Consider the following 13,702-nt stretch of genomic DNA (forward strand, 5'->3'; position numbering starts at 1 on the left):
CTTGTAGGCACTGAGCACTTTCTTTACTTAAAGTCTCAGTCCTCAAGTTACTAGTCCACAGTGAGGATTTTTGGTAGCTTGCTGAATGGCTAGGCAGGATTCTGAACCTTTGTCCCCAACAGACAATGAACCAACAGGGTAAAAGGATTTTTACTTTATTAAGTACATAGGGTTACAAAAAGTTACAAAAGGCAGCAAATGCTAGAGGCGTAAAAACTTCTAGGAAACGTATCAGCATAAAATAATAAAGCTAACTGGCTATCTCTATTATTTCCTAACTCTCACCTGGGTCAGCTTCTTTTGTAGATCTTCAGCCCCAGTTACCTATGAGGCCACATGGTCCTGGCGGGGCAGGAGGTGCACCCACCACCTTTTCCACCGATTGACAAAGACCAAAGACAGAGCAAAGGGCACCCCTTTGGGCTTTGTTCTTATACTTCTCCTGCTACAGGATGAGGTGATTCTGTACTTATGTGAACTGACCAGTCAGAACTCTTGGGGACAGAATCTTCTCGAAGTGGGGCTGGATGCTAGTTCTCTTAGTTCTCCCCCTCCCCACTGGGGATTCACGGGCGCCTCTCTGGCTACTGAGGTGCTACATTTATCACCTTCCATTGAGTTGTAAATTCCTTGCAGCTAGGATGCAAGCCACTTCTATGTTACTGGGTTACTTTGGTTCAGGCTTTGCAATGCTACTAGGCCTAAACTGCACATATTCATGACAGTCTCCCAATGCTTCTCACTCCACACACCTTTTAAGACTGCAGCAACCAGCCATTCCACCCATTAGCAGCAGTCATCACAGCTTCAAAATTATAAATAATTAGTTTTTTAATTTAATAGTAAATATTTAATATGTTTATAATTTTTAAAACATCTATTGTTTGTTTATATCATCTTTCAACCTGATTATGTTTTATTAAGTTTCCTTTTTATTTTTGTAAGATTTGTTTTAAAGTCAAACCAAACCTTATTTTTTTTGTTTATAGTTATAGTCACAGCTCTTTCTTTTTTCTAAGATGTTTATTTAAAAGTAGTAACAAAGCTACTCAGGCTTTTAAATAATAAAATAATAATAACTTTATTTCTACCCCGCCTTTCTCCCCGAAGGGACTCAAGGCGGCTTACAACATATTAAAAACAATTTAAAAACAAATAAAAACATATTAACACATACTAAAAACAGCAGTCAGAGTAAAAAAAATAGGTAAAAAGAGCATAGAGCAGCAGCAAGTCATAAAAGAATCAGGCCTGTAAAAAATATTAAAAGATGTTAAAAAGATGTTAAAAGATGTTAAAAAGATGTTAAAAGGCCAAGAACTCAGAAGGCCTGTTTAAACAGAAGGGTCTTCAGGCCTTGCCGAAAGGTCTCAAGAGAGGGAGCCATTCTTAAGTCAAGGGGAAGGGAGTTAAGCCTCCCTGTTTCATCAGAAAAATTTTTCTGATCCCATAGCTTTGATTTATTAATAAAATAATTTTTTAATTCCATCCTGTTTCATCAGAAAATTTTTTCTGATCCCATAGCTTTGATCAGGCCCTTAAGGCCCTGTTTTATTATTAAATGTTTTTTAATTTTATAATTAACCATGTGTTTTTTTTCCTCATCAGTTTATAAAAATGTTAAGTTAAACAATTGTGTATGCTTGTTTTCATTGTTTTTAAGTTTCCTCTTTGTTCCTACACAAAGTGCATCTTACAATTTTTTTATTTAAATAATTAAAAACGAGGGATATGATGATATATTTGTTTGTTTGTTTAGACTAATATATATTTAAGAGACACTTTATCAGACTCTCAGGAGCCTCCCTGTCTTTTAGACTAATATATATTTAAGAGACACTTTATCAAGCTTAGAAGCCTCCCTGTCTCATTAAGTGAAACATTAAATACAGAAAGATTCACCCCCCATGAAAGGCATGTTAAGAGTTATAAAACCATTGCCTCCTAGCCCAAATCAAAGCAAGCTCCTTAAGCAACCACACGTTTAAAGTTTTCAAATAACCCATAGTTTATTATCAATAATTCTCAGACCCAAAATGAAAAAGCCCAGCCTCATTAGTAACCTAGGAGCAAGGCTATGTTGTTGTGCTTACTCCCACAGGAATGTTTTAAGTGTGTGAAACCAGCCAAAGAAGGAGGCACCAAAGCCTGAAAAATCCGATTCCCAACTTCCTGATGACATCCAGTAAAAACAGCTTCCCTTGCTGCATTGACTCCTGCAAACTGCTTCTCATCTCTTCATTGCTTCTCTGACTTTTTATTCTGCTACAGTAGGAGACACTTAAACAATGATTTACATGCCAGACTTCCTCCCATCATGTGTGACCATAGGGAGGTGGTGGTTGTGTAACCATGAGCCTGCGAACTGACCAGAGTTTTGGAAATGTGGCCTGTGTGAGTTTAGCCTGCATGATATTTCAGTCCATAGTAACATAACCAGATAGAGAGAAAATTACAACTAAAAAGAAAAAGGGGATTTTCACATAACAGGTGCACACACGTGGTCTCTTTGGACTTCAGAAAGCCCGCCAGAGGGAACTAGTGCGAAGCTCCGGTCCCCTTTGGAAAGTCCAGGTGGGGCCCAAGTCTGGTTCAACATGGGTCCAGGAGACCCACGCTGAGCCAGATCCGTGGATACGGAGGCCTCACCTATACTCATGATTTAATTACCAAGCAGTACTGAAACACCTAATGTGGATTCTTTGAGTAAACAGTTCATTGTTCCAAAACAGTTCAAAATATATAAAGGGTGCAATACTAACCCACTTTCCAGCACCGACATAAGGGTAATGCAACTCCGACATAAGGGAAAAAACCTTCCCTCACCTTGAGGAGGCCTCCATGACTGCCCCCTAACTACAGGATGCAGCACATGCCCCACTGGCACAGCTATGCCAGTAGCAGAAAATTGGTTAGGATTTAGGCCAAAAAGACACAAATGAAACACCAGCAGAAGACACTGAAAAAGATACCATGTTGGGACAAAGAGGGACATTTGCTCTCTCCCTGCTAAATTACGGGACAAATCACTTTAATTGCCTTTTTCTCCAGTGAGCAATATTCCACTTGGATGAAAAGTCAGCCTTGTCCTTACACGGAATCCTCATTGAAGTCACAGGGATTTACACGGCCACTCTCTGGGGTGAATTTGTTCATGAGACAGCAGGTCTGACAGCGGAATCCTAGGCTGCCACTGTACCCACCAGGATCTCCTTGGGGGAAGGGACATTCGTCACCTTCCCCCAAGTAAAGGTGCAGGCCCCACAATGGGTTTCCTCCAGTCTACGTCGGCTATTTCACCAGCACAGACAGTTGGCTTTTCAACCCAACATGGAGCACAGGGTCCAGCAGAGGCCTGCCAGTCCCACCACCCAACCCCCAGGTCCAATCTTCCTTTCCCTCCACCCTGTTCCACCCATGCCCCGTCTTCCCTTGCCCCAAAACATCTTATGTTCAGAACTCAGCACTGCAGGAGCTCCAGCCGGCCGGCCAGGTCGTGCTGAGACTCAGTGTCAACTGGTGCTGACCCAGCGCCAGTGTTACTTACTCCCAGGGTGTTGTAAACATGTTTTGCGACACTTTTGCGATAGTGTCTTCACTCAACAGCGGCACTGGGGCTAAAAGCCCTTAGAATTGGGCTCGGAGAGTTATTTAACTGCTACATCTATTTCCTGCTTCAGGCAGGATGAGCTATTAGTCTCTTTCCAAATCTACGATACTATGATTAATGGAAGCATTTTTACAGATTCTCCCTTGTCTGGGTTCTTTGTGGTAAAGTCAGAATTGGGCTCACACTAAAGCAACTGTTACCCTGCACATGCCTGATCTCATCTGATCTTGGAAGCTAAGCAGGGTCAGGCCTGGTTAGTACTTGGATGGGAGACCGCCTGGGAATACTGGGTGCTGTAGGCTTATACCATAGCCTTTCGAGACTGAAGGTTGCCAACCAACCAACCAAAGCTCTTCCCACACTCATAACATATATGTGGTTGCTCTCTTGTCTTGCTTCATTGATGCAAAGTCAAGCTGTTGCTCACACCCAAGTTCTTTCCACACTCCAAGCATTGATATGGTTTCTCTAATGTGTGGGTTCTTTGATCCACAGTCAGGCCTGAGATCTAAGTGAAACACTTTCCATACTATATGGTTTTCACTCGTTGTGGGTCCTGTGATGCAAAATCAGGGTTATTTTCCGACCGAAACTCTTTCCACACTCCAAGCATTGATAGGGTTTCACCCCTGTATGGGTTCTTTTATGTTTATTGTAGTATCCACTTGAACTGAAGCTCTTTCCACACTCCAAGCATTTATATGGTTTCTCCCCTGTATGAGTTCTTTGATGCAGATTCAGGTTTGAGCTCCCACTGAAGCTCCTTCCACACTCCAAGCATTTATATGGTTTCTCCCCTGTATGGGTTCTGAGATGCAGATGCAGGTTTGAGGGCGCACTGAAGCTCTTTCCACACTCCAAGCAATGATATGGTTTCACCCCTGTATGGGTTCTTAGGTGCTGTGTCAGCTGGGAACCCCCACTAAAGCTCTTCCCACATTCTAAGCATTTATATGGTTTCTCCCCTGTGTGAGTTCTTCGATGCACAGTCAGACTTGAGTACACACTGAAGCTCTTACCACAGTCCAAGCATTTATATGGTTTCTCCCCTGTGTGAGTTCTTCGATGCACAGTCAGGCTTGAGATCTGAGTAAAACATTTTCCACACACTGAGCATGTATATGGTTTCTCCCCTTTGTGGGTTCTTTGATGCAAAGTCAGATTTGATTTCCAACTGAAGCTCTTTCCACAGTCCAAGCATTTATATGGTTTCTCCCCTGTGTGGATTCTTTGATGCGAAGTCAGGCGATTGTTTGCACTGAAGCTCTTTCCACACTCCAAGCATTTATATGGTTTCTCTCCTGCATGAGTTCTTTGGTGCAAATTCCGGTGTGAGGCCACACTGAAGCTCTTTCTACATACCGAGCATTTATATGGTTTCTCCCCTGTGTGGGTTCTTTGATGTGAAGTCAGGTTTGGGCTCAAGCTGAAGCTTTTTCCACACTCTAGGCATTTATATGGTTTCTCCCCTGTGTGAGTTCTTCGATGCGCAGTCAGACTTGAGTACACACTGAAGCTCTTCCCACAGTCCAAGCATTTATATGGTTTCTCCCCTGTGTGAGTTCTTCGATGCATAGTCAGGCTTGAGAACTGAGTAAAACATTTTCCACACACTGAGCATGTATATGGTTTCTCCCCTGTGTGGATTCTTTGATGCACTGTCAGGTGTGATTTCCGACCGAAGCTCTTTCCACACTCCAAGCATTGATATGGTTTCTCCCCAGTATGGGTGCTTTGGTGGTAACTCAGGACTGAGATCTGACTGAAGGACTTTCCACACTCTGAGCATGCATATGGTTTCTCCCCTGTATGGGTTCTTTGATGCACAGTCAGCCTTGACCTCACAAGGAAACACTTTCCACACTCTATGCATTGATATGGTTTCTCTCCTGTGTGGGTTTTTTGATGCAAATGCAGGCTTGAGCTGTGACTGAAGCTCTTTCCACACTCCAAGCATCCAAATGGCTTCTCTCCTGTGTGGATTTTTTCATGAGTTCTAAGTTGTGATTTACAGCTAAAGGTCTTTTCACAATGAGGGCATTTTTCCTTCCATCCAGTTTCTTTTTTGGGAGCGCCTGGGATGACGCTGAAATTGGCATCCTGAGGAGTAGAAGATTTATTTCTCCACTTCTGTTTCTGCTTTCTCTTCTGCCTCTCTGACCTCTCTTGATGGGCAGCTTTCTCCCTTGTTTGGCTCTTTTTATGGGAACTTAGTTTTGTGCTTGTTCTGAAGCTCTTCCCCCTCTCAGAGCACTCAAATGATTTCTTTCCTCTGCCGATTTTGCTGTGTTTATTAATGTTGGATTCACAACTGGTTGTTTCCTCGTACAAAGGACGCTTCCCCCTTTTCCTTCCTTTGTGAAGTTCTTCCTTGATTTGAATTTCCTGGAGGTCATGACCCTGAGGAACACATTCAGTCCTCCAGGGATCTGCTGGGCTTCCCTTTTGCCTCCCCGATCTGTCTTGGTCTTGAAGAGTCATTTCCACTATGTCAAACATGGTTGTTTCTGGGGACACCACGCATGGCTGCCCCTGATCCCCACAGTCTTGTCTGTTGCTTCCTGAAAGAGAGACCGAATCCTGATTAGCAGTGCAGTAGGGAAATGTCACTTCTACAGTACACTCCTAGGCATGTATAAAGTAAACCCAATGGGATTTGGTGGCACTTACTTCCAGGAAAGGATGCAGAAGACGGAGGCACTGCTCAGTGGTTAACTCTCAATTACCTTTTGTGGATCAGTAGCTCAATCATGTTAGCAACTTCACAAGACAGAAGCAGGTTTGTTAGGTCTGATGGACAAAATATTGGGGCTCTCCAAAGCGACATGATTTGACACAATTCGAGGCTGCCCTCCCCACCTGCAAAAGTGCATGGAATGGGACAGGAGAACAAGCAGCCCAAAAATGGGTTGGCATACCATCAGGTTCCAAAGTCTGGTTCCACATCGAACGATATATAAAGTGACGTTGTTATTCCTAAAAACCATGATTTTAACAATTTTGGGCACTAGTAGTGTCTCCCCCCCTTAGGGTGCCCTGCCCTTTCTGCCCCCGCCAGCTACACCACTGATGAGTGGCTCATTTTGCAGGCCTGGAATGCCCCCAAGTAGAATTTTGTACATGTCACAGCAAATTTTTTTATTGAGACAGGCCTATCCTGCAGTTTCAACCCCAAAGACCATTGGTCAGGTCAAGCTCAACTTGGTCAGTGTGAGACACAGAAGAGAGTACAGGTTCCAGCCCCCCACCCCCCTCTTCTATAATGAAATCCTGGTAGTGAGAAACAGGGAGTAGTTCATGCATCTCCAGCCCACTCCCCTAGAGGAGAAAGGTCATCCTTACCTGGAGAGGCCAGGATCCTGCAATTCTCCTCCATGCCTTCCCTGTGCAAAGGCTTTTGCCCTGGACCCAGCAGAGCCCCCTCCTTCTCCACGAAGCACACAGCCACCTCCTCCAAGGACCCTGGAAGGAGGAAACAGCTTCAGTTCAAAAATCAAAACTGAAAACTAACCGGGGCAGAGCAAATGGTCAAGAGGAGCCGCTGGGCCGCAGTGTTCAGTGGAGGGAGGGAGGACGGGCAGAAACTCCCTGGAAGGCGTATAAAACTCAGACCTGGCCATGCTGACCGACCCCCCCCCCACAAGTCTACCCCACAGATAAGTCGAGGGCAGGTTTCGAGCCAACCATCATGGAATTTTCTATGATCCCCGGATAAGTCGGGGCTTAAACTTAGGGGGGTGTCTGACTATGGTTTTGTCTGATTTTACCCGAGGCCAGATCCTGAAAAATAACCTCCCAGTAATTGTTGCCTAAGAACTATACAGTCTCTAATTTATTAAGAACATAGTAAAAGATCATAAGATACATTCTTTTTAAATTCTTTAATAAAAATTAAATTTTTATTCTTTTTAAATTCTGGTCTTTGCCACCTTTTGGTAAACAGTGTCAGAGTAAGTGCACTGTAAACAACATACCAATAAAGCAGTGGTTCCCCACCTGGTATTCATGTACTCCCAGGGACACTCAACAGGATCTTAGGGGCACTTGAAAAAGAATGGAATAATGACAGAAAAGGGCAGGTCCTACTTCAGAATGCCTTGCAGGGCCAGGAAGGGAGGTAGCTAGTTGATTGTGAAAGCCCCAGCAATAGCTGGTTTGGGTTCATCAATTCATGTGTGAATCAGTGATTGAAAACCAGCACAGTAAAAAAGTTGAAACATAATATGGAAAGTGATCAGTCACCCAGAATTGCTCAGAACACTTCTGGTGCAAACAGTGTAAAGGCAGAGTCTTCTGTTCAAACAGATGAAAAGAGAAAACACTCTGATGAATACATGAAGTCTGGGCTTTCGTACAGAGGAAATGAGGGCTTGTATTGTTAATTACAAACATTTTGCTAATATGAAGGGTACAATTTATGGAAATGAGCTGCCAAGGGATATGCAAGTGAAAATGGGTGGGAACCACTGCAGGAGATCCATGAATCAAATCCACCTTTAAGGTGTGTGGTGTGTTAAGCCAGAAGCTCTATGTACAACATACAATCCATAACACATAACTTGGAGTGTGCAGTTCAATTCGCAGCACAGAGATGCAGCTGCATATAATTGCAAACGTTTTTACTCAGAAGTAGACCCACTGCTTTCCATGGGAGTTATTCTTAAGTAATGGTGCACTGAGTTGCAGCCTGGGACTTTCTTTCTAATGGAAAGGAGGATCCCATCCTGGTGTTGGAAAAAAAGACTTCTGCCAAATGCATTTGCAGAAAGGAACCAGGTTGCAGCAGCAAAAGGGAATGGAGGAGAATAACTTTGGCTGGGATTTCCCAGGAAAGTTACTATAGAAACAAATGAGATGCTTGAGCAAGAAAGGAAACTGTTCAGAGTTGAAAGGCTCTGCCCTCTGATTGTCCCAGAGATCAGGTGAAGTGAGAATTGGAGCTGGATTACTTGGCAAAACTATAGGGGAGTATCTAGGGAGATTATATATAGGTAGATTAGAATGTAACATGCTCTGCATGGGGATACCTTTGAGGATGGTCCTGAAACTGCAACTAGTGCAAAGCGCGTTGCCTTTGGGGTTTCGTAGGTTCGACTCAGTTGGACCACTACTTCAGCTTCTACACTGGCTGCCAGTTCATTTCCAGGCCCAATTCAAAGTGCTGGTTTTAACTGTTAAAGCCCTTCGAGGTTCAGGACCAGTGTATTTGAGGGACTGCCTCCTTCCATGTAATCCTACCTTTCCTCTTAGGTCATTGGACCTAAGGACTGGACTGTGCCACCACCAGCACAGGTGAGGGGGTGGCGGTTAGAAATAGGGCCTTCCGGTGGCGGCTCCTGGTCTTTGGAATCCCCCCTCTCTGGAATTAAGAAATGCCTCCTTCTCAAGAGACCTTTAAGACATTTTTATTCAAGGAGGCGTTTAAGTGCTGACATGATGGGACGGCACTTTTTCATGACTGTGAGTTGACTTGCGTGATTCATTAGCGTTTGAGATGTTTTATTGTTTTAGTTTTTATGTTTTAATATTGTTTTAATCCTTAAATTGTGCTTTTCATGTTGTAAGCCGCCTTGGGTGCCCTAAAGAGTGGCAGAAAGGTAGGGTCGACATTCTTTAAACAAACAAACAAAACTGCTTCTAAGGTCAGTGTTGAAACTTTGTCGGCTGGGGAGAAAAGGCTCTCTACACTCAGGCCAGTGTGATTTGTGGGCCCCTGATCCCATGAAAAAGGGCAGCTTCCACCTGGATCAAGGAATTCCGATAACATGGGACGACAGTTAAGTGGTAGGGGACTGCATTGGGAGTTGTGGAGGATTTCCCCTGAGGAGAGAGGGTCTGGTGTCAGCAGTGGCCCCTTGTGCAGACTGTACAGGGTTAACACCTTGGCTTGCAATGCGCATGGCCCACAGCTGCAACCTAGTAGGGGTCACGAGGGCCTTGAGGATCAAGGCCCTCATCAGTGCCAGAGAGGGTGCCAAGATCAGTGCCAAGATCATCAGTGCCAGAGAGGGTGGGAGTCGGGGTGCTCAGGTGTTCTCTCTTACAGCCTTGTGGCTGGGAAAAGAACTTAGCGGTCCTCCTTTGCCCTGTGAGTGGGCCTCTGCAGGGAGTGTATGGCCTTCTTGGAATTAATAAGTTGTATGGAATATTGTTTAAAATTTAATAATAAGTAATCTAGTGTTTAAATTAAGCACATGAAATCCATGAGAGCTTTTAGCTTTTGTCATGTCCTGCTTTTTTCTTGGATATCCTACATTTTGGGATGCCCTGTCCTCTTTTGAGGTTATGACATCTGGTTGCCCTGCTGGGAGCAAAAGGAGAAAGGTTGGAGGGAGAGAGAAAGAGAAGAAGAAGAACCTGGCCTACTGGCCCCAGACTGGTGTGTGGCTGCCTTGCTTAGGAGCTGCTGAGAGCTCAGGTGTTGCTTCTGCAGTTGATGAAGCTGCTGAAGGGAACAGGGAGAAAGGAGGACCTCTGCAGTTTGACCAGGCAAACCACCCTGGTGGTGGGCTCCAGTGGCACTTTCTGCAGAACTAAGGCTCTTTTGGGGGATAGAAGGGGGGCTAATTAGACTAAAGTGGGCATTAGGTCTTCTGAGAGGAATTTTGATGGGACAGGGAGAGATTTAACGGGTCAACTGATCGGTATCCCACCCCTGGCATTCTGTGCAGTTCACTCCTATTCTGCAGAGCGGACAGGTGTGAGATTTGGTGGCACCAGAAAAAGATGAAAGCCCTTTCAAGGCCTGTGAGCAAGAAGCAGGCACCTAAGCACTTGCTTGCATGTGGCCGACCCCCCAACCCCCCAAATCTGCCCCTTACCTGAGTAGGCTGCAGAGCTGCTGATTCTGCTTCATGCACAGGAGGAGATGGTCTGGAACGTGGACCCAAATCTGCCCCACTGCCTGTGAGGGAGACAGAGGGGCAAACTTTTACCCTTCATGCCCTTTTTGGACTTCCCTTCCTTGTGTAATTTGAGACTATCTTTGTAACTGCTCCACAGCTCTGGGTCTGACCCAGAATTGCCCCAGTGGGGTGAGCACCACACATCTTGATTCATTTCCTTCCCCCTGCAGTTTTTCCCTGTTTCTTCCCCTCCCTGCCTTGCCCTCCTTCAGCTCTCTGTTCTTTTTGGATCAGTTGTGGATGCTGGAAGGATTCCTATTGGCTCAAAACCCAGTTTTTCTTTCTGAAGTCCTGGTCGAGCTCTCAAATGGCAAGAGGTGGAGGCTTTGAAGCCCTGCACAAGTTTGGGGCTGAGGGGTCTGAAGGACTGCCTTCTTCCAGATCTCCCTCTAAGGTCATCAGGGTCCCTGGCTGGGGGCAGGTTGACTGCCACAAGGGGCAGAGCCTTCTCTCTGGTGGCACCACAAGGTTGTCATTCCCTCCCTTTGGAGGCAAGAGCAGCACCTGGCCTGTTAACCCTCCGGGAGGGATGAACACCACCCTGTTCCCTTTAGCGTTCCTGCCCAGGCCTTTTTCTTGCTGTTCCAGCTGCTGTTCAGTCACCGCCTTGGGAGTCCCATTTTACAGGAGGAGAGGCGGGAGAGGGACGTTTGGAATGTCCTTCTTTCTGCATCCTGCCTGCCTGTCAAAACCAGGCCCAAGGAAGCTTGTCCAGTGAACAACAGGCCAATTATGAAACATATAACAGGAATTTAAAATGAAGTCCCATTACAGAGCACTAGAAGGCCGCATCCAGACTGGCCTGGGGTATCACAACTGAAGTCCGTGCTGCTGAAAGGCGCCTGCCCTCCAGGTGCTGCTCACACTCCTGGGGCAGGAGGAGTCCCGGAGCAGAGCTCTGTGCAACCCGCCTGGACGTTCCCACCAGCACTGCCGAGATGCTCCCTGCTGCTTCCAGCCCAGAACGGGGACCTGGCATTGGGCAGGTTGAGGGGCTTGTCTGTTGCGTGTGAGCTGGTCTGCCGGATGCTGAGGGCGCCCTGCCAGGCTGAGGCTTGTTCCAAGTGGGGCTGGGCCCAGGAGGGGGTGACACCACTGCAGGGATGTCGTTCCACTAACACTGTCCTGGTGCAGCTCTAACAAAGGCTGCTGTTTTTTGCAGAGTAATGACTTATGAAGTGCCTTTTGCAGCCTGTTTGCTCCCTTTCTGGATGGGCACTGACGGGGGGGGGGTCCTCAGTGCCCCCCCAGACCCTGCTGCTTTTTGCACCCTTTCACTGCCGAAGGGCCCCTTCTCCTATTTCTGTTCAGGCTTTTGCACTGTCCCCATCCACGCCCCTCCCCCCCACAGCAGCAAGTCCACCCCAGAGCTGATCCCAGCATAGCATGCAATGGGTTGGGGGTCTGCCTTCTCTGGCTGGCCTCCCTCCCCACCTGGGGGCTCCTCCCACCCCCTCAGTCCCTTTCCACCCACCTCAGCCTGGGACCATCCTTTGTTCTCCCCCAACGGGCTGAGGACTGGGCACAGAAGCTGCTTGGGGGGGACAAAGGGTGGGGGCGGAGCAGGAAGTGGCTTCCCAGCTGATCCCCCCCCATTCCTCCGTCTAGGAATCCGGAGTCGCTCCTTTTAACCCTCGCAGTGCCAGTCAGCCAAGAGCAAAGACCAAGCATTTTTTTAAAAAATGGAACCCTTTATTGGCATGTATAACAAACAAATCTGCAAACTGTGTGCATTTGGAAAAGGTGTGGAAATGGAAAAGGTGCAAAAGAGAGCGACTAAGATGATTACGGGGCTGGGGCACCTTCCTTATGAGGAAAGGCTACGGCGTTTGGGCCTCTTCAGCCTAGAAAAGAGACGCCTGAGGGGGGACATGATTGAGACATACAAAATTATGCAGGGGATGGACAGAGTGGATAGGGAGATGCTCTTTACACTCTCACATAACACCAGAACCAGGGCACATCCACTAAAATTGAGTGTTGGGCGGGTTACGACAGACAAAAGAACATATTTCTTTACTCAGCGTGTGGTCAGTCTGTGGAACTCCTTGCCACAGGATGTGGTGCTGGCGCCTAGCCTAGACGCCTTTAAAAGGGGATTGGACAAGTTTCTGGAGGAAAAATCCATTACGGGGTACAAGCCATGATGTGTATGTGCAACCTCCTGATTTTAGAAATGGGCTATGTCAGAATGCCAGATGCAAGGGAGGGCACCAGGATGAGGTCTCTTGTTATCTGGTGTGCTCGCTGGGGCATTTGGTGGGCCGCTGTGAGATACAGGAAGCTGGACTAGATGGGCCTATGGCCTGATCCAGTGGGGCTGTTCTTATGTTCTTATGTTCTTATGTTCTTATTTGATCAACCAGGAAGCAAATCAACTTCTCGATTGCGCAGCTCAGTGACTCAGAAAGTTGTCACAGTATCAGTTATTTCCACAGAGGAGTCAGTTAGGAGGTCAAGTATTCTTGCCACATCAGTAAATCCTCCTCTTGTTTGACCCCCTCGTCTGATACAATTTTCCTTGTTAGGTTCCCTGCAGAAGGAATATGTCAATTTGTAGCTGTTCCAATGTACGCCAGAGTATCTCTCTATCTAGGGAATCAAAGGCTGCTTTTAAACCTAGAAAGGCTGTATAAAACTTAAGTCTTGCCTGTCTAATTTGTTGGCAACCTTCAGTCTTGGAAGACTCTGGTATTGCACTCTGAATGGTGGTTCTGGAACAGCATCTAGTGTGGCTGAAAAGGTCGATTTGGGAGTGACAATCCCTTCCACACTGGGAGCAAGTGCAGTCTGTCCCTGGTCTGTCTCCCTGGCTATGAGCCTTCCTTCTTTGCCTCTTAGCCTCAGACTGTTGGCCAAGTGTCTCTTCAAACTGGGAAAGGCCATGCTGCACAGCCTGCCTCCAAGCGGGCCGCTCAGAGGCCAGGGTTTCCCACTTGTTGAGGTCCATCCCTAAGGCCTTCAGATCCCTCTTGCAGATGTCCTTGTATCGCAGCTGTGGTCTACCCATAGGGCGCTTTCCCTGCACGAGTTCTCCATAGAGGAGATTATTATTATTAACAGTATTTATATACCGCTTTTCAACTAAAAGTTCACAAAGTGGTTTACAGCGAAAAATCAAATAACTAAATGGCTCCCTGTGTCAAAAGGGCTCACAATCTAAAAAGATGCCAAGGAATACTTGAAG

The 13,702-nt window shown here is 46.3% G+C and overlaps 1 protein-coding gene and 1 pseudogene across 1 annotated transcript in view; one reads left to right on the forward strand and one right to left on the reverse strand.

Annotated features, from left to right (window-relative positions):
* The window catches only part of LOC136639174 (zinc finger protein 208-like), a 30,257-nt gene extending 18,206 nt beyond the window's left edge, over positions 1-12,051 (reverse strand). The window contains exons 1-5 of the mRNA XM_066613180.1: positions 11,990-12,051; positions 10,432-10,514; positions 6,953-7,072; positions 4,153-6,171; positions 4,040-4,111 (exon numbers count right to left, since the gene is read on the reverse strand). Coding sequence (XP_066469277.1) covers positions 4,040-4,111; positions 4,153-6,171; positions 6,953-6,986 — 2,125 coding nt within the window. The 5' untranslated portion in view covers positions 6,987-7,072; positions 10,432-10,514; positions 11,990-12,051. The remainder of the gene's footprint in view (positions 1-4,039; positions 4,112-4,152; positions 6,172-6,952; positions 7,073-10,431; positions 10,515-11,989) is intronic.
* On the forward strand, positions 3,794-3,911 carry LOC136642748 (5S ribosomal RNA; annotated as a pseudogene).
* Positions 12,052-13,702: the final 1,651 nt, after the last annotated feature.

This window comes from Tiliqua scincoides, chromosome 2, assembly GCF_035046505.1.
Source record: "Tiliqua scincoides isolate rTilSci1 chromosome 2, rTilSci1.hap2, whole genome shotgun sequence".
Classification (NCBI taxonomy): Eukaryota; Metazoa; Chordata; class Lepidosauria; order Squamata; family Scincidae; genus Tiliqua; species Tiliqua scincoides.